Raw genomic sequence first — 19,778 nt, forward strand, 5'->3', positions numbered from 1 at the left:
ATCGCTATCAAATTCGCAATTTATCCAACATCCCAGTCCACACATCATCCAGGTCGTAAATCTGACGCAATGACCTCCTACCACAAGATCGGCGATATGAACCACGTACACCGCTTTTCAAAGACTGAAATCCCGAATATGCTAAAGCTCTCGGAAGCCCTTGACAAGATCTATGGAAAAGGCAACTATGAGCTGAAGACCACGGGAAATCACGTCAATTTGGTAACCTCGACTGGCAAAAGGCCTGTCGAAGAGCTGAGGCAGATGGGCGCCATATCCCAGGACTTGAAGGTCCAAGGGGGGCATACAAAAAGGTAGAGAACATGGAGTTTTGTCATAGGTAACTCCATAGTGCAATTTCGACAGAAGAATAAGTGGGAAAGAAATATTCTAAGATCATAAAAAGAAAAGAAAAGAAAAGAAAACGTGAAGTCTTGAGAACACTAAGAAAGTGACTTCCATAGCCCAAGGACAATCTCTCCATTTTGTTGGGACGATGAAGTAGTTGGTATTGTTTGTTCCCCCTCAATTTGATCATCCAACATTGTGGCAGTTGTATTCGTGCTTCCAGTGTCAGTCCTCGCAGGTCCCTGGGCCTTGATGGATGGGAACTCTCCGGGTAGTGGTTTAAGTCTCTTGGTCTGCCGACCTCCATCATCCGCACTAACCCCCCTTCTCTGATTCTGCCATCCCTCAAACATGGTACTCAGAGCGTTCTGCAGGCCCTTTTGAAATTCTTGGCTAACTATTCCTTCATCCAAAATAAAACCTGACCCTTTTAGCTGTTCCATCATTACATTTGTACCGTGACCTTCAATAAACTCCCGTAGACTCTCTGCATCCTCAGACAACTCGCCGTTCAGATACGCTGACTTTGGTCTTTGAGCATCTGGAAAGAGGATACCATATAGCTCAAACCACTGATCGCTCTCTGTCTTGTTTTGGCTCCCAAGTCTTGATCGAAGTTTACGCTCTTGTTCGGGGGTAATGCCATCAGGTGCAATGTACTCTCGCTTCTCGCATGTTTGAGCGCGGCGATGCTCTCGAAGCTTTTCGACGTTCGGCCATATGCTGAGGCATATGTCGCAGTGGATGGGCTGCATATGGCAGCGGAAGAGATGTTGCTTGACGTAGCTATTTCGCTTGAGGACGTGGGCGTGACAACGGCGATATCGGATTGGGTCGTGCTTGTAGAAAGGGCAAGCTAGTCTAAGGTGCGAGTCGTCTTGCCTTTTAGACTTTTTCGCCCGTGAGACTTGTTGATGCTCGTTTTCGTCATCGTCAGACACACGTTTAGGTCGCTGGTCTTTGTGCTGTACTAGACCATTGGTTTCTGTGGCCCCATTACATGAACCGACTTCATAGGCTGTAGACGCCTTCCTGCTCGTGGTTTCGTGTGCTTCACCGTTGTTTTCGTCATCTGCATCACAGGCTTGAGAGTTTTGACCTGAATAACACGTCTCCCGGTCACCCTCATAGGGCCAGTAGGATTCTTGTATGGCCACGAGAGCTGTGTTGGGAGAATCAAGGTCATAGGCACTCTCATCCATGTCATCCATTGATGAAACGGATTCTTGGTCATACCCATCTGAGCTAGGTGATGTGATATTTGTGTTACTTGGTGACAGGTAGGAGACCGGAGACAAACGCCCAGATATGTCTGACGAAGAGTCTGAATCAGCATTTGGGGCATATTCATCGTAACCATACGTTATGGTCTCGAGACTCCGTTGGCTCAGAGTTGCTGGCTCATCATCAGTAGACGATCCAGCAGTTTCGAGAACGGAGCGGGTGCTGCAGCTCATGGTCTCTTCTGATCGGTTGAGTGAAGGCACAGACGACACTGATGGCACATCTGTGACAGGGTGTAACAATCGAATCTCCTCAGTCTTTTGTTGGAGGTCAGTCAGGTAGGCTATCATCTCTTTCGGTGAGCCAACATCAAATGGCATTTCCTTTGGGTCTTGGTCTTCTTCCATGGAAATTGGCTGCGGCGATTGAACTGTCTCGTCATGGTTGTCAAACCATCTTCCAATGAATTCGTGTTCACTCTCATCACTGAGACTTCTGACCATGGTGATGCGCTTGGACGTATGCCGGTGAATAACGCCGTACTTGGAGGCTCTTTTAAATGAAGTCTAAGAGTCACACAGTCTTGTTTGCGATTTTTGAAAAGTCACAACGGACGAAAATAGAAAGTCCTTGGTAAGGCGGCTAGTTGCCTGATACTGTCGCGAGTTTGACAGTTGCCTCGCTAATTGATCGGGGCGTTTATGACGTCGGAGGAAAGAAGGGAACAGACAACGGGCGTTTCCGTACGATCAGTGAAAGTCAGACGATACAGGAAAGTGTTTCGGACTGATGAGCCGCAAATCGTATGATGTTGGGTTGAAAAGCAGTTGGTGGCAGCCTCGGAGGCAATGGTTGAAAGTGAATGCGCGATGATGACACTGTCAGCGAATCCAACCCTCTATCACAAAGCCACCAGTCGCGTGATAACAACAAGACTTATCACTGGACAGAAATTATCACGTTTGTGATTTCGAGTGAGACTAATCCCTGTAAGATGGCCTCAAAATGGTGACGTGGCGACCAATCTCACGCCTGTAACCTGACATTTCAGAGCGGGGATTTTACACTTGGGCACAGAACCTACAGATCATATGCAATGCACAGTCTGCTGCTATTGCTGTGATTGTCACAGATGTGATTTTGGGTCTACTGCCACGCGGCTCTGCTCCCCCATCATCACAATTGTGACAAAGTCCTGGAAATCCAGACCTCCTTCATATCCGTGGAGACACCACTCGACGCACACTACAAAGAAAACAATACATTGTTGACCTATAGAAGTATGAGGCATCAACCTACCCACCACATTGCTGCGAGCTTTGGTACTCCTGTGCGGCTATGTATGTGCGTCCGATTGAAAGAAGTACTGATCCGGGATTCTGAATCATGTCGCTCTCGGTGATCCCCCTGGTTCTGCGCGTATTTAATCCCATACAATCACCAATATGCAACCAACTTCCCAATTCTTCCGACTTTGGAATCTGGCGCGAAAGCTCAAAAAAAAAAAAAAAAAAAAAAAAAAAAAACTCCAATCACATCTCCAAAATGTCTACCCCTTCTGGATCTACTCCATCAGACGCTTCCGCCACCAACGTCTCTACCGTCTCAGTGGCTGGTAGCTTTCCTAACTCGTGAGTTGTCGACCTTAGTCTTTTTCTATCCCAAATTGTTAACAATGGAACAAGAACACAGACACGAAGTGGCGCGAATCAACCAAACTCCTACAACATTAACCGATATGTCTACAATACGCAAGAACGTCCCGTTAACGATCGGTTGGCTCAATATATGGCAATATATGCACAAGAAAACCCACCCAAAGGCAAATAGCTGGTCGGGAGAAAATACATATAAAACACTGGAGATACGCGAGAAAAGGTTGGCATTTCTTCGCATATTCCAATAAACGCGGCTAACTTCGATTCATAGCTTAAATAATTTCTATCTGTTCTATACCCCATGGTCAACCCAAAGCCTTGACCATCGTCTTATGTCACTGAAGTTGGAGTTCTCAAGGTTCACATGGTCGTCTTTCATATTGTCATCGGGCTGTCTTAAGTGATTCCTTCTTCTACTTTCAAGGAGCATTAGAGAAAATGAGTTTTGTCAAGGATAGAATGTCATAGCACGGAGTCAAGGAGTCTAAAACCCAGTTTGTACTATGTCAGTTACTCTCCAAGACTACTACTACTGTATGTATAAGGTTGAGGCGTTAAAAGAAGCTTTAGGCCCCAGCACAAAGTTACATCCTCACTCAAATCATGCCATCTCTTTATGCAGCCGTGAAAGACTCAACCTTGATCGAGCCGCCTAAAGCGGTCTCAGCATAGTTGAAGATACCGAAACGGTAGGCAATAAAGAATGCCCAGCCATTGTAAAGCTTGAAGTTCGGTCCAAGTGTTTCATACTTGACACCATCCCAGCTGTATGAGAACACAGTGTTGCCAGTTCCAGCAGGGTTGGTGTCAAGCTGAAGTCTAAGCCAGATCTTGGTCTTCCCAGAAGGCACAGCAGCAGTGGCCTTGACTTGTCCCAAGTCTTTCGTCTCTCCGTTCCATTCATCTTGAGTCATTCCATGCTTCGTAGCGATTGTGAACTTTCCGTTATCTCGGTGAATGCCGATATAAGCACTCTGGTCACGGAAGGCTGAAAGTCCTGCTCTATCACCATCCTTCATCTGAGAGAAGTCAATCTTTACTATGCCGGTTGGGTGATCACCATGGGTTCGGTGAGAGAGCGTATTCCTGGCCTGGTAGATGTCCTTTGTGACGCTGGCAGTGCGAAGAGTCAGGCCGTTGTTGACGGTGAAAGAGTTGACGTCCGGGTTGTGATTCCACTCCCATGACTGTGCAAGTGAAGTTCCAAGGAACGTATCGGTTCTTGTCCAGTTCTTTGTCACGCCGTTTGTGCCAGGAAGGGTTGGGTAAGACGATCCCCAGCCGCCATTAGCGCCCTTGACAAGAATTGGAAAGCCATCGTTGCCCCACGTAATTGGTGCAAGGACAGGAAGACGACCGGCAGGATAAGCCCAGGTGAAAGACATGAAGTACCAGTCACCACTTGGAGTCTTAATCAGACTACCCTGATGAGGTGAGTTACCACCTGAGATAGGAGGGGTGACCTTGTCGGCAAGGATCTTGGACTCATAAGGGCCCCAGGGCGACTTCGATTTCCATATCCAAGTCTGACTGCCGCTAGGGCTATCATTGAGGATGTAGTAGATCCCGTTGATCTTGTACATACGGTTGCCTTCCAAATCTTGGACACCAATATCAGTGTTCTTGAGAACCACTTGGGATTTGACTTGGCTAAATCCGTCCTGGGACAGCTGAGCCACTCGAACTTCACCGGAGCCGTATACGACATACATGGCATCATCATCATCGATTAGTATACCATTGTCGTAGTAGCAGTTGTTATCACCAAAATTCCCCTTGTTGTACCAAGGACCTTCGGGCGAAGAGGCGGTATATACCCAGGTCTGCCAGAAGTTGATGCATCCGATCCAGTACCACTGTCCATTGCTTTTCCTGTATCGAAGAGATGACGCCCAAGTACCTCCACGGTAGGAGCGCGAGTTGGGAGGAAGATCATAGCCGTCGCCAAAGTTCAGACGAGGGATTGAATGGCCGATGAGGTCCCAGTTGAGCAGATCTTTGGACTTTAAAATGGGAGCTCCGGGGCTGAAATGGAAGTTGGAAGCCGAGAAGTAGTAGTAGTTATCAGGCCCGAGGAAGACATCGTTGTCTGGAAAATCAGAGTAGATGATTGGATTATTGAACGTAGTGGCACGGGGGTATCCGACCAAGCCAGCAAGTGCTGGTGTCAAAGAGGTCGCCCAAGCAGCAAGCGGGGACAACTTCATATTTGCAAAATGGCGAAATCTACAGGACTCCTATCGCGTATCATGTGCAGGCCGAGGGACTTATAGCAAGACGAATCGGAGTTACTGAGTCCTAATTGTATCAGGCAATGCCAAGCTCGGACCCCTGGCCTGAAGTAGCAACTTCGGCAAATCGCTCCGGACATGCCAAACTTGGGACATGGAACGAGATTTACCTTGGCCAATATGAGTATTGAACATTTTGTGTCGCCGAGAGTGGACGATTTGGAATCTGTTGCGTAGCATTCTCTGCATTGCAAAGTTGGCGTCATTCTGGAAACGGATGGCAGAAGCCGTGATCAGAGCAATGAACTTAGCTAGATCAGTAGATATATGCATCTAGTGTGGTTCTCCCAACTGAAGGATCTGCACAATATTATTCAAAGGACTGGATGCCGGGACGACTTTCCGAAAGTGTGCCGCTTCCATTCAGACGATCAGAGGCATTTTTGGTATGAGTGATTAAACGAACTTCTCTGCATTAAATCCATCGCGGTCTATAGTATTAATATATACATCTTCTGTGACTAAATGAAATATAAAGGTGAACCATGAATTAATCCCGAAGGTCAATTACGACCTTTTCACTGCTGACACCCTTGAAGAACAGAAGGTCCAAAGCATCATTAATTCCACCAAGCCCTCCGGGAATCTTTCTCGCAGGCACAGAGGCCAAACTCTTCGTAGCAAGAGCCTTGGGGAGGTATGTGCCAAAAATCCACTTCAACAGCTCTGCGTTCTCCTCCTTACCGAGTACTAGAGACCAGCCCTCGAACTTGCGTGTGACACCAGTAGGGAGAGTCTCGGGACCAAAAGGTGGCTGGAGAGCGTAGACTGAGTCACCACCTTGAGCCGCGACAATGTCTGCGAGAAGCTTGACTGTAGCTCCGGTTGAGATTGTGTCGAGAACGATATCGTAGGGGCCAGCGGCGGTGAGTTCCTTAGTGAGGGCCTCGGGTTCTTGAGAGTGGTCGATAATCTTGGAAGCACCAAGCTTGGACACAAAGTCCTTGTGCTTGGGGGAAGTGGTAGTGATGACTTCGTATCCAGCCTGAGTAAGATATTGCACAGTCATACTTCCGATGCTGGAGGTACCACCGTAGATCAAGATACGCTTGCCCTGAGACTTGGGCTCCTCGCCAGGGACCGGTCGCTCCAGGCTCAGGGTATAGTTGAAGATGGCGGGAATGGTAGGCAGGTTACCGACAAGACGAACAGCAAGATCCATGGTCTCATCATCATCAACCTTTGTAGTGGTAACCTCGGATGAGATAGAGTACTCTTGGAAAGCGCTGTACTTGCTATCACTAGCTCCAGCAGTCTTCTGTCCAACAACTTTGTCACCGACCTTGAAGTCTTTGACATCTGAACCAACTTTCTCAACAGTGCCAGCGAAGGAACTGCCGAGAATAGCTGGGTACGGAAGGGGAAGCATAGCGACCTTGGCGATCTTAGCATCGATGGGTTGGATGGCGATGATCTGGTTCTTGACCAGGAGTTCATTGGGTCCAGGCTGGGGAGTCTCGATTTCTCGGATTTCGAGAGGGGCCTTGGCGGCGGGGACTTGTACAGCGAGATGAGGCATGATGTAGATGATATTGTTGATTGGGAAAGTTTTCAATGGAGATAGGGCAGATTTTGTCTTAGATGGTTGATGAAGAAGGAGTTTTAGCAGTGGTTAAAGTTGCTTGATATTCGAGATGTAAGTAGATTGTGAATTGCTGGAATGATAGACCCAAGATAGTCGGAACATTGGTTTATTAAATAGTTCATTCTACTTCAAGATGATATTGCATCTAATGGATCTTAATCTGTCTATGGTGCAATTGCTTTACAATCTGAAGGATTCACGACAAGCTAGTTGCTGACATACAGTATCGCCAACCTCATAGGGTAGGTTGCTTGCGACAACAAAAAGATGCGGAATTCCATGTTGCAAATCATTGGCTCTTCGGTGGTCTTGGCATTGACCGGGCGCGGCGCTTCGCTCGACTCGGTGTTCGGTTGGTCCTGCGAGGAGAGATTGATAATCATGGTCGGGCGGGGTAGTTCGTCACACTAACAAAAAGAACTTCAAGAAATGACCACAAGATGGTTGAAAGCTAAGTAGCTACCGATAAAGTGAGGAAGAGCTGCACGGAGAATACGCGAAGCCGAATAATTGGCCAGTAACCGACACCGAAGAGCCAGACCTAATATGGCTTAGCTGGCCCACTATGGTCTCCATCGGCATCTGTCGCATCACCGAGATGTCCATTACCTTTTCCATCCACTTCGCTCGTCAAGACATGGAAATCCACAGTCCATTCTTATCAAGCATGTTAGAAATTGTCGATGGAGTTAGTTGGAGATTTGGGCCTTGTTTCACGATTGGCTTTGGCTATTGTAGAGAATGGAATACAAATTGAAGCCATCATGGCCTCATCAATCAATTCCATTAACACCAACATCAATACATCACAATACAAACACAAACACATCAGCATACCGACAAATTCATCGACCATCTCTAACATAACCCCAATCAACTTCAATTTGAACATAAATTACCCTGACATCGTCACTACCCACCCCAACATAACAACAATGTCTCGTGCTCTTCTCATCACTGGCGCTACTGGCAAGCAAGGCAGCTCTGTCATCAATGCCCTTCTCGCAAAGAAAACAGACTTCCTTCTTCTTGCCGCCACTCGCAATAAGGAGTCACCAACAGCAAAGAAGCTAGCCTCCAAGTCTTCCAACATCAAGCTGATTCAGGGTGACCTCGACTCAATCCCCGCTCTCTTCAAGGCCGCTAAGCAAGCTGCTGGAACTGTGCCTCTTTGGGGCGTCTACTCAGTCCAACTCTCCATGGGGAAGGATGTTACCCTCGAGGGCGAGGTCCGGCAAGGAAAGGGTCTCATTGACGAATCGATCAAGGCTGGCATCAAGCACTTTGTTTACTCAAGCGTTGACCGGGGTGGTGATGAGAAGTCTTGGAAGGACGCCACTGTTGTCCCCCACTTCAAGACCAAGCATGAGATCGAGCATTATCTCCGAGATTCGACCGCCGACGGGAAGAGCCCAATGAACTGGACCATCTTGCGCCCAACAGCATTCATGGAGAACCTAGAACCCGGTTTCGCCACAAAAGTCTTCCTCACCATGATTCGCGACACTCTCAAGGACAAGCCTCTCCAGTGGACGGCAACAGAAGACATCGGCTTCTTCGCTGCTGAAGCTTTCACAGACCCACAAACCTGGGGCAAGCAAGCTATCAGTTTGGCTGGCGATGAACTCACATTCGCACAGCTCAACGAAGCTTTTGAGCACGCCATTGGTGGACCTGCTGGCACGACATTTGGTTTGCTCGGAAAGGCTTTAAAGTATGGTGTTGCCGAGCTCGGCACCATGGTTAATTGGTTCAGAGATGAAGGTTATGGTGCTGATTTGGCCAAGGTTCGACAGCTAAACCCCGCGGCGAAGACGATGGAACAGTGGATTAAGACAAGTGCTTTTGTCAGTCAGAAATAGCTGGGAAAATGGGTGGTAAAAAAGGAATAATAATAAGAAGGTTTAAGGTTATAGAAGAAGGGATATAGCATGTTTTCAACTTTTAATCACAGCTCATAGAACAATTTAATTCTCCGATGTCATGCACAGTCCCCGTCGTGTCAGTCGGTCATCTTTCGATTATATAGTTTATGTAAAGCCTATAGAGCACGAAGGAAAACGTGTTCAATCAGGAAGTATTCACAACTTCGGGGCCCGTGACTGATAGCTTATCTTCAACCTTCAACCTTAATATACAGAATGTCACCGGCTGGATCTTTGAAGCCACCAAAGTCAGATTTAATCGGCCTTTTCACGTCGTCGTTACATAAAAGACACCCCCAGACCTGGCACGTCTAGCTCACCCCATTCATGGCAGCCCCGCCTGAATAGCCAAAGCAAGATGGCTACTCCCGTAGGAACAGACACGGAAGATGCAGTCTCATCCAGTTCTCATCAAGAGGACAATATTCTCAATCCGGCAATGCTAGGCACCTCCAGCTTCCCACAATTTAGCAAGCTTCCTCCCGAGCTTCGTGAAAGGATCTGGACACAAGCCCTAACCCACGAAAGAATCCTTAAAGTCCATGTCCGGCAAAACCGCCTCGAACTGAGAGAGCGCTTCGTCATGAGTAAGCTCTTTATTATCAACCGCGAATCTCGTAGCGTCGCCAAGAGGTTCTACCGCGTTCACATTCCCTGCAGATATGTCCATATGACCTCCCGCCGCGAGGGAATCCTCTACTTCAACCCGGAGCTCGACATCATACATATTTTTGAATGGTGGTATTTCCCAGAACTCGCGCATGATGTCTGGAAACTTGATCCACTTCACGTTGGCATTGTCAACTTGGCTCAGCAGACCTATAACGGCGACGAGGACGACGAGGACGACGACATAGACGATGACAGCTGGTACACGGACCCCGCGCCCAGTGACCTGTCTGAACTTCAGGGGGCAATCAAGCGGTTGAAGAGAGTCATCTTCGTATTTCGTGGCGTGAGTGATCCTGGAACGCGCAATAGCAGAGACACGGGTGACAGAGAGGGCCTTGCGTGGTATATCAACCCTTCCGTCCCTGTCAAGACACATGTACCTATATTTCAGACTATGGCCCAGGATCCCAGGGCTATGGGCGAATTCCTTGACGGTATGAATCCCGTCGAGTTGGTAAAGCTACGGGACGTTGTTGAGGATTGGTTCGAACATCTTGAAAGATGGGACCTGGAGATTAATCCTGAAGTCCTTTACCAGTTCATGGTGAGCTATTCTGAGGGTGATCCAGTCATCATTGATAGAGAGGATGCAGTTGCATGGCTGGAGGCTGAAATGGAGGCAAAGGCATCGGAGCTAAGTCGATCTTCCAAAGGACGCAAGAACGTTGGTGTGGCCGCCAAGAAAATACTCGAACAAAATGCGACGCCGGCATTTGGATTCTGGCTATCCCCCTTGGAAGCACTACATATATTGAACGATATAGACAATGCAGAAGAGCAGATCCGGGATTTCACGCTGGTACTGCGGAAACAGTTCAACAGGTATACTCCCCAGCTATGTTTGTCTCATCTTCCGGACTACAATCCTAAGTACCTATCTACCTATGAGTACTGAGATGAATTTCATAATATGGCAGCACTGGAGACCGAAAAGGCCTTCACTATTATGACGGCTGCAGATACGCAAGAAGATTGAAGGAATTTCCGAGTACCCTCATATCAAAACACATGTATTCTAGACGATAGAACAGAGTCAAATTCACATATATGATCCTGTGCACCTGGCAAAGAGTTCGCCATCATTTTTGTCTAGAAGACAAAAATTCCCTTCACTGCTTTCACCAAGTTCTGGGCCAGCAGCTTATGGATGGCGCCACTGGCATGGTAGTCATCTGCCCAAAGACAGTTACTAGCGCCGAAGCAAGTAGCATCTTTGGCTCCGTAAGCCGCATAATTATTGACAACCTGATCGAACGAGGGCTTGGTATCGAATACATGAATTTTGACATTTGGATGAGAGGATGTGAAGCTAGCTGCTTTGGCTTTGACAGCGTTGTTGTAAGAAATGATGTCGGATCTAAGCCGTGCTAGATCAACATCCGGTTGACCTATCATCTTGGGGAACTGATCCGCGTATGCTTCATAAAAAGTCAGACCGCCATGAATATTATTTAGATCAAAGGGGCTTACCAGGAATACTCAGCAAAACGAATTTGCTGTAGCCATCATTGACAAGAGTCTGCAGGAGCTCAAAATATCTGTTTACGCATTCGGTAACAAGAGCACTCTTCTTGCTCCAAAACGCCTCACCCACGTCGTTGATACCAATCCAGAATGCGATGAGTGTATCGGCTTTTGTAATCTCAGGCGCAACATATTGTTTATAGAGGTCTACCTGTTCCGACATCGAATACTGGGCCCATGAGTTGACGATCTTCTTGTCGACAGTCGCTCCACTGTAAGCAAAGTCGTATGTGAGGATCAATGATGTGTTGAGAGTTGACGTGACATGTCCAACCCAGTTGAGACCAGCAGAAGTCGTCTGCCCAGGCAGTCCGGGATTTCCTATGGGGTTGGAGGCTGACGGTAGTTGTCCCCCAGGCCAGAAACCGACGGTCGAGTATGAATCACCGCTATCACCAATCAGATTGAAACGCATCAAAACGCTGGTTTCGCATACAATACAATGAAGTTCTTGGTAGTCTGCACAGCCATCGAGGTTATTGGACTCGCAGAGGCTGTAGACAGGCCAGCTGCCAGAAGGAGGTATTGGGAGAAGGACTTCATCTCAGAGTACCTTGGTCCTACAAATGAAGCGGAGGAGTACCACCAGAACAGCTTGAAGATAAAATAATATCGCATTCACTTTATATAGACTTTTCCTTGCCGGGAAAATGCTCCATACTTCCGAGCAAAGACATTAACCGGATGTCGTATGCCACGGAATGCAAGGTCCGATTGGTGGGATATCTCATCATGCAAGATACTCAAAATCTCCTCCACATTCATGCGATCCTGTCAAACATTGCCATTTTTCTCTTTGAATCAGACGGCTGAAATACGTCTGCAAATGGAGTGTTGATGTCCATGGAGGCAGATATAGACTCTTCCTGTGGCCTTTGGGAGAGGCATATCAGCTTTGGCAGAGAGGTTCGACGCAGCAAGAACATTGATTGATAGTTAAAGCTTATGATATCTCTTTGAGATATATCAAGCCAACATATTGAAAAATCCCAAACCTAGAGAAATTGATAGGTCTTTATAACCGATGCCGACAAATATGGTTTCGAGCAAATGGTACAAAACGTCTCAAGGTACTAACTCTTCATCAGAGTTTCTAGCTGCTCAAACTCTATGGGCGACGTAAAAACATCATCAGTAATAAGTATCATTGACGTGAGTGCTTTTGAGGGCGTTGGCGCATTTTAAACATGACATATGGTGAAGGGAATGCAGATTATGTACAGAGATGCAGTACGGAATTTCTTGGTTGAGGCTTTATGTCCTTGGGATGACTACCTCCCCATTGAAATCACCCTAACTGAGATTGAAGAGAAATGATAAGCGACCAGGATTGACTGCTTACAGGCGATATACTGGATATAGAATTTGACGTGAGCGTTTAGGGCTTACACTGGCTAGATCTTGGGTAAGACAATGATATATGAGGAATCAAGAGTAGGCACTACAAGCTTGGAAGTTACCAGTTCCCTTCACCAAAAGTGGGATGATCATTTTACGAGAGCATTTCCGGGAACAAGATGTGCTACAAGGAGTTGCCGTCGTCGCCGTCATCAAATCATGCTGCTTGACAAATGCGAAGGAGTTCCGGCCAGCGTAATCGCTTACGCTCTAAATTCTGACTACAGTCATCCTTCTCAGAACAACCAGTCTCAGTGTAATACGCTGCTTATCGCGGAGACAGAAAAAGGCTAGAATAGGTAGGTGGTGTCGCACGCGCCCTTCCTTGTCACATCAAGATGGACAGGGGCCTGTCTAAGATATAAGCGCCATGGACGGCATTTCAATACTCAAAATCTCTCCTAATTATATGCTGTTATTTTGAGCAGGGACGTCTTATCTTGAAACAAAATGCCCGCCACGGTTGCCAAACGGCCGGGACTCATGCAAGTCTCGGTCTCTCGAAGTGCGGAAGAGAAACGATTAATCCCTGCATACTGCAGCAACCTTGCCCGTCGCGCTAAAGAGCTTGAGACTTTTCGTAAGCATCTTTACGCCGATGCCAAAGGTGGTGAATTATCTTTTGGAATCATGGAGCGCATCTCGCCACATGCTGTTGCGGTGTCGGATCCTTTATTCTCACGACTTGAGCAGCTTCATCTTCTTCTCGGTCGTGTTTTTATCGATATCGTGGATCGGTGGTTTACCGATGAGAATGCCTGCTTTCCGGATCGTATGCCATTGGACCCATCAGAAGAGGAGCTTCTTCGATGGGTATCTTCTAGTGGCTGTGTTCCAGACTACACCGAACATGCCGGTTGCTGGCGAAGTGATTTGTTGTTTGGCCGCAGTCCAGATGGTCTGCGTGATGAGTCACCTTATATATGCGAAATCAACGGAAGGTTGCCTCTCAATGCGGTCATGGGCATCGCTCTCGGTGAAAATGGTCTTCGGGAACTTGGCGCGAGTACAGGGGGACTTGAACCTGTGAATAGCATGGATGTGAGTACTACAACTATCTCCCACGCCTCAATCTCGAAGCTGACGCTCTGTCAACCATTTAGACATCTTACAACAACCTTATGGCACTATTCGACCCCAACAAGCCACTTTTCTCTATCAGAGATAAGTGGCCTGGTGCTGACTCGAGAATTCTTTCCGCTGTCAGTGTTGCACGTGGAAGCCGGCCAGTCGAGGCAGTTCGTCCCCAGGATCTGGAAGTTCGCTCCGATGAAACTTCTTCAACTGGATTCACTCTCTGGGATAAGGCCACGAACACGCTCTTGGAACAGTGGTTTGTGGAGATGTTGCAGGAAGAGTATGCCGGTCTGGAACCAGCTGTCGCTCGCCAACTATCCCTTACTCCTCTCAATGACCTTCGAACTGTGTTCATCGTGCATGACAAGCGACTCCTTGGCATCATACCTGAAGAGCTACCTAAGATGGTTTCGCGTGGTGTTCTGACGGCTGAAGAGGCCAGCATCGTTGCTAATGGGATCATCCAAACGATTAACCCGGGTTCAGAAGAACTTCAAAATCTGTTACGTGAGTCAAAATCCGACCCGAACCTCAGGAACGACTACATATACAAGCCTTGCCGAGATGGCATGGGTCATGGTATAGAACTGGGCAAGAACCTGACGCAAGAGGCCTGGCTCGAACGTCTAGAGAAGCTCGCCAACCCAGACGTTCTTCGACCTCATGATGATGCAGCTGTCATCCAAAGGCTGGTAGATCATAACTGGTATGACGTGGTTCGGCATGGAGTTCCAACAGATGATGGACCAAAACCCAACAAGTTCCATCTCATCGGATCCATGTTCATGTTTCAGAATTGCAAGTTCTATCCTGCTACTTGGCGTATGGGCCTGGAGACACACCTTGGTATCACTTCCGATAAGCCTGGACTGGTCATGGCGATGGTGCATCAGCCCGACTGGCCAACTGGGGAGGACCAAGAGGAAGAGCTATGAGTTGAGAACTAAACATCACGTAACCTTGCCCCTTATGGCAGCCGGATTGGTCTGAGGTTTGCAGTTACGAAACTACAATATGCCGGTATTGCTCCTCCTATAGGCAGAGAGGGGGGCTTGATTTTATGTCATTTACGCAGCGGTGTTGCCATTGCTCTTGAGGAAAGCGGAAAGATCTGGATCTTCGTTGACACTGATTGGGTAATTTCATGATGACAGGCTGATGGAAGGTGTATAGAAAGATGGCAACTGTTAGAATAAGTTTTCTTGCCGTGTTGAGAATACTTATACCTGCGACTTAGCTGGACTTTTGTTGGAGAGATTATTTTTTAAGCCTCCTATACATTGAATTACCAGTTAGATCTTTTATAGAGCAACATCTCTTCGCAGCTTCTACTAATGTATACTACCGGCCTGAAAATGTAAGTTTGTCGTCGTTTATAGTAAAGCCCCATCGTTTGAAGATTGCCGACTAAGATGCAGCAGGTTAACAAGCTTTTTATCGAGGCTGAACTAGGCCTATTTCTAGACCAACTTTATCGTATCCACGCCACTACACCCGTACTCGTCCCAGCCCGTATAGCGATCATACCCCTCCCCATACATCACTCCATGAACATATGTCTCACCTACAACCCGATACTTGCAATCTTCGATATGATGTAGAATAAAGGGCACTCGAGCACCGATCAAGATCCATACTTCATCCTTGCTGGCCCCCTGGCCGAGAGTCTTGGGTCCCAGGCCGAGCAGCCCCGATTCTGTCATGAAGAGTTTCCGACCCTGGGTAGCATTGCGCACGTGTTTCTCAAAGTTGCGGAGCTTTCTCCGTCCCAGCGGAGTGAGCCGTTTCATAGAAGGCCGCTTATATTTGCCTCCCAAAGGGTCCTTGTCTTGTTCGTCTTCTTCGACTGGAGGAGCTGGAAAGCTTTCTCGGATGCGGCGCGCCGAAGGAAGGAACCCCGTTTCCCAGGAAGTATTGGCTCCATGCTTGCCTTCGCTGTCACGTTTCCCTTTGCCAGGTAATTTCTCTTCTGTTTCTCCGTCTTTCTCCCCCTCCTGCTCATCCTCTTCTTGTGTTACCTTTTCGCTCTCCTCACTTCCTTCCTCCCCCTCTTCTCCTTCTTTGCTCGACTTTCCCATTTCCTTTCCCATCTTTTCAGTAAGATCACCTAGGGCTTCCCCAAGATCTAACACCTGTAGTTCATCGGACAGTTGCCGTCCGTCATACATAGCCGACCAGAGAGCCAAGCGGGTAGTGAACGACTTCTGGATCAGTTCCCATGCCCACGATTCCGACATCACCCCAGACCACTCAACAATCAAGTCGCGAGCCTCTAGCATGTCCGTCAAAATCCAGTTGCTGAAACCTTCCCCTAGGTTCTCTCTTGAGTCCATACTGCTGAAGTCGTCTTCCATCTCGGTCAGTTTATCAATGACGAGCGTACGCCATAGGGCTTCAACCCGAGTCATCGCTTGTGATGGGCGGATGTAGCGTCTTGAGCTATGGCCCGTGGTGTCCTCCACACACCACGCTCTGGCCTGGACAGGATATTTGGCTGGACTATGCAATGCCAGTCGTAGAGCTTGGATGACTGGATCTTGGTTCAGCTCTGTGGATATGGAGACATTATCCACTTTGATGCCCTTGACGCTGAGGTTATTGCCGGGGTCAATGTGGATGATCCAGTCGTCGAAATCGACATCATGGTGAGTTCCGGCGCAGAAACGGTCATCATGCCCGCCTTGGTCGAACGGAACCCGTCCCAACCTAGCGCTAAAGTCGGGCACCCAGCTGGGAAGGCCTTGGATCCTAGTGTCTGAAAAGTCTTGCACATGCGATAGAACCGCAAGGTGCGAACCAATACGTTTCTGTATCATGGTCTTGGTGGCTCGGATGAAGACCTCTTTGACGTCGGCATTGTAGTCTGGCTGTAATCCGAGCCCGTCCTCAGCAAGGTTAAGAAAGGCGAAAATCTTGTCTCGAGGATCGGTAGCCTCGAGTTCTCTGAAGTCGGAGAGGACGGAGAGTAAGTGTAGCTTTCGGCGTTCAAATCTGAAACCAGGTATACCCAGCTCCTCGCTGAAAGACTCCACTATATCGTGATCGGCGAGGTGGGTAACTTCGGGAAGTTCTAGGGCCCATCGACCTGTATCAGATGGTCTGTTGTTTCCCTCATCTGGAACTAGAGTGACCATGGGCAAGCCAGCGTTACAGAGCCCAAGACGCGAGCGAGTATGATGATAACCGAGGATAAAAGAAAGAGCATCCCGCGGAGTGACCTTCAACTCGTTTGTCGTCCTCGCTAGGTGTCCAGAGAGACATGACAGTTTCTCCCAATGTTGAGCCTGGTCCGACACAGCTCGATTGGTGAGGAAGTTGTGCCCAAACTTACATAGCTCAATATCCAGCCCCGTCTGTTCCAGAAATGCAGCGACCGCCAAGATGAAGTCCATGCTCTGCAGTGTCGCGCCACAAACCATTAAAATGTCTCGGGCAAAGACAACCTCCTGAACAACCCAAGCTCTACGAAACCAGAGTCTTTGGAAGAGGGAAAAGAGGGCGAACCAGTGCACCACTGTCATCCCCGGGACCGAGGACATGGTCACTTCCTCTTGTTCTGCGTAATGTGAGTCTTGTGCGTGAAGGCGAGTCGCGTCGAAATCAAGAATCATTCCCATTGCTTCTATCGCGAGTTCTGAAAGCCTGTCGTATTTACCGACCCACGCAAGCACTATACTCGCTGATTTGTATAAACGCCCCATGAGCTTGACTTGGGCAGCTCGTTCGTCCAGGTCTGCTTGATTGATACAGAGTGCATCAGCCCAGATGGGCAGGTTGATTGAGCGGTAGGTTGAACTCTCCGGCTCGCCTGGGTTTGGAACAATCGCAGCTCGTAGTTTCAGTACCGATTGGAAGAACGACAAGAGATTCTCCTCTATGGGTACTCGAATCCCATCGACTTCGATTTCGTGATGCGTGCGCTTTTGCCAAAGCACCTCTTCACGAGGGACATTGCGGTGCATATCGTAGTATAGAAGCTTGGCCCTATCAACCATTACCAGTTTGTCGCCATCGGGTCCCAGTTCTGGACTGTAATAGGCGAAGGGTAGTTGATTGGCGTGCTCTTCGAATGTCAAACCATCGATATCGGGCATGGGTTCTTCGTGGACTGTTGTAGGGTTGCCCCAGGTGTATGAGACGGCGGCAAACTCGAGGCTCTCATCGCTCAGGTCGACTACCCGCATGGAGCAACGAACTATGCCGTCCCGGGACTCAATGATGTCCAGAAGACGGATTGATGTTGGCGTCGTGAGGACGTGTGACTTGTACATGTTGGCGATATCTGTGCGCAATACTCAAGTAATCAGGGATGTCCATAAAACAGCACGGTCGACAGCATTCACATGCAGACAGTTACATTGTTTTAGTCATTCCAAGGCTGATTCACGTAAAAGGAGGCCTTATCGAGGTCTGAAGCATCACGGAATGAATCCGCCCTGTTGCATAGCCGCCGATGGTTGATATCGTTCCGTGAAAGGTGGCCACTCAAGTGCGCTGCCAAGACTCAAGCGCTTCACCAGTGGCATCAGCAATTGGACGTTCTCACGGGGAACGACCAGGGGTTTTCAGCTTTGAGGCATTGCTGTCCTTCACTCCCCAACACTCAACCTAGCATTCTGCCCTGTATTTCGCGAAGACTGTATTTTAAGCTTTTTAAACTCTTTTCTTTTTGAACGAATATGGTCTGCCCCTTTCAAAACAGCTGCGGAATTAGATTTCGCCGCCATGGCCTGGTGCGAAGACGTTTAGCCTTGGTGATCGCCTACGCTAACACCCACTCTGTAAATACACTTTAACCACTCACACAGCCTACAGATTTTGACAGGGGGAGATGTCAACCCAAAGCATCCGAACCACGAAGCTTGATACAGCTGACAGCTGACGCTTGCATCGCGCCCCTTGCCTCGACAGAGAGTTAGTAGCTTCTGCAATTACTGGCCGTATAAATCCCCGCCATGGCATTAAAACAGCCATTTGCAGTAAATATATGTCCAATTCGAAAGTCGATATCCTGGTTCCTGAGATTTTCTTAGCGGAAGAAATGTGAACATTGGTCATTACCACATGTTATGTTAGGCCATGTTTGCATATGTTGCTTGGACGTGTCCAGGTTCATTCAAAGCGTTCGTTTTCCATGACCAGTAATCTCAATAGCACGCTTTGTGAGTCTGTCGGTGCACAAGTCTATTGCTCTAGGCATGCTACTCTCAAGGCTACTTTGTACGGCGTTGGCTCCGAGTGAGTTTCTACAAGCGATTTGGAACTGGGGAGCCAAGGTAATACAAGATTTGCCCGATATCTTATGGCTGCAGCTAACTGCTCAGTGAAAGCGTACTACGGAGCTTCGATGATGATAGCCATCAAGATCAAAAGCTGATCACAACATCTTAGGAAGTTATAACAGGGCCAGAACCTCCACACTTACCGTCTTCTCTCCAATATGACAACAACCTGACCTCCAAAAAGGAGTACCTCTTATCAAGATCGGCAAAAACATACAACAGCGGGGATTCGCTGGTCGTCACCGACCCAACTACTAATCCGCCCCTTATCAGCTTATCTATGGGAGAGCGGACGGGATCCCGAGTTCTCTGATAGGTATGGTCGTATGTACTTGAGTTCAGTCTCATTGCAGCCTATATTGAAGATCGCTAAAGCTTACTAGCTGTACCCCTATCATCTGCTTAGTTCGAATCAGCAAGGCATTGATATATGCCTGCCATTATCATGGCGTCTCCGTTGCAATATCCCTCGTTAAGTCTTGCGTATGTTCTGCATATAATGCGTGGGCAGATGAAGTAGAGAGATATTCCTTGCGGAGCTACGTGAATGGTCATGGTTAGGCTCCTAGATTATACGCCCAGAAGCACCAGATGAAGACGCAGGCTGACGCATGACGACCAATTGCATCTCTAAATCTGCCAAAACCATCGGTCTAGGTAGACCAATTGCGACTGTCGCTCACTATATCGCTTCGCATCGAAGGTTCTGCATTTCGTGTAGGCTGTCGTCCATATATGGTGATATCGATGGTGCAATGAGACCAGTTCAAGATTCGTAAGTGATATTGAACGTT

General features: G+C 48.1%; 8 protein-coding genes across 8 annotated transcripts; 3 read left to right on the plus strand and 5 right to left on the minus strand.

Moving 5' to 3' along the window:
* Positions 1-443: 443 nt before the first annotated feature.
* Positions 444-2,075, minus strand: BKA55DRAFT_694418 (uncharacterized protein; the record flags this gene model as incomplete). Its single annotated transcript, XM_046200035.1, has 1 exon — positions 444-2,075. One exon carries the CDS (start codon positions 2,073-2,075, stop codon positions 444-446), a length of 1,632 nt encoding a protein of 543 aa, XP_046044924.1.
* Positions 2,076-3,068: 993 nt separating this feature from the next.
* Positions 3,069-3,834, plus strand: BKA55DRAFT_578563 (uncharacterized protein). The gene is made up of 2 exons (XM_046193727.1): positions 3,069-3,203; positions 3,258-3,834. The coding sequence occupies exons 1-2, from the start codon at positions 3,118-3,120 to the stop codon at positions 3,400-3,402; spliced, it is 231 nt and encodes a 76-aa protein (XP_046044925.1). The 5' UTR covers positions 3,069-3,117; the 3' UTR covers positions 3,403-3,834.
* Positions 3,835-3,844: 10 nt separating this feature from the next.
* Positions 3,845-5,437, minus strand: BKA55DRAFT_543441 (glycosyl hydrolase; the record flags this gene model as incomplete). The annotated part of the gene is made up of 1 exon (XM_046190599.1): positions 3,845-5,437. One exon carries the CDS (start codon positions 5,435-5,437, stop codon positions 3,845-3,847), a length of 1,593 nt encoding a protein of 530 aa, XP_046044926.1.
* A 574-nt stretch (positions 5,438-6,011) lies between these two features.
* On the minus strand, positions 6,012-7,040 carry BKA55DRAFT_597328 (chaperonin 10-like protein; the record flags this gene model as incomplete). Its single annotated transcript, XM_046196063.1, has 1 exon — positions 6,012-7,040. One exon carries the CDS (start codon positions 7,038-7,040, stop codon positions 6,012-6,014), a length of 1,029 nt encoding a protein of 342 aa, XP_046044927.1.
* Positions 7,041-8,041: 1,001 nt separating this feature from the next.
* Positions 8,042-10,598, plus strand: BKA55DRAFT_521124 (uncharacterized protein; the record flags this gene model as incomplete). The annotated part of the gene is made up of 3 exons (XM_046188487.1): positions 8,042-8,931; positions 9,332-9,522; positions 9,604-10,598. The coding sequence occupies 3 exons, from the start codon at positions 8,042-8,044 to the stop codon at positions 10,596-10,598; spliced, it is 2,076 nt and encodes a 691-aa protein (XP_046044928.1).
* Positions 10,599-10,792: 194 nt separating this feature from the next.
* BKA55DRAFT_543445 (uncharacterized protein) lies at positions 10,793-11,642 on the minus strand (the record flags this gene model as incomplete). Its single annotated transcript, XM_046190600.1, has 2 exons — positions 10,793-11,121; positions 11,174-11,642. The coding sequence occupies 2 exons, from the start codon at positions 11,640-11,642 to the stop codon at positions 10,793-10,795; spliced, it is 798 nt and encodes a 265-aa protein (XP_046044929.1).
* Positions 11,643-13,075: 1,433 nt separating this feature from the next.
* Positions 13,076-14,637, plus strand: BKA55DRAFT_520823 (uncharacterized protein; the record flags this gene model as incomplete). Its single annotated transcript, XM_046188459.1, has 2 exons — positions 13,076-13,666; positions 13,729-14,637. The coding sequence occupies 2 exons, from the start codon at positions 13,076-13,078 to the stop codon at positions 14,635-14,637; spliced, it is 1,500 nt and encodes a 499-aa protein (XP_046044930.1).
* Positions 14,638-15,162: 525 nt separating this feature from the next.
* On the minus strand, positions 15,163-17,973 carry BKA55DRAFT_597332 (heterokaryon incompatibility protein-domain-containing protein; the record flags this gene model as incomplete). Its single annotated transcript, XM_046196064.1, has 1 exon — positions 15,163-17,973. The coding sequence occupies one exon, from the start codon at positions 17,971-17,973 to the stop codon at positions 15,163-15,165; it is 2,811 nt and encodes a 936-aa protein (XP_046044931.1).
* Between the last annotated feature and the right edge of the window lie 1,805 nt (positions 17,974-19,778).

The sequence above is a fragment of the Fusarium redolens genome, assembly GCF_020744475.1.
Source record: "Fusarium redolens strain MPI-CAGE-AT-0023 chromosome Unknown BKA55scaffold_16, whole genome shotgun sequence".
NCBI lineage: Eukaryota > Fungi > Ascomycota > Sordariomycetes > Hypocreales > Nectriaceae > Fusarium > Fusarium redolens.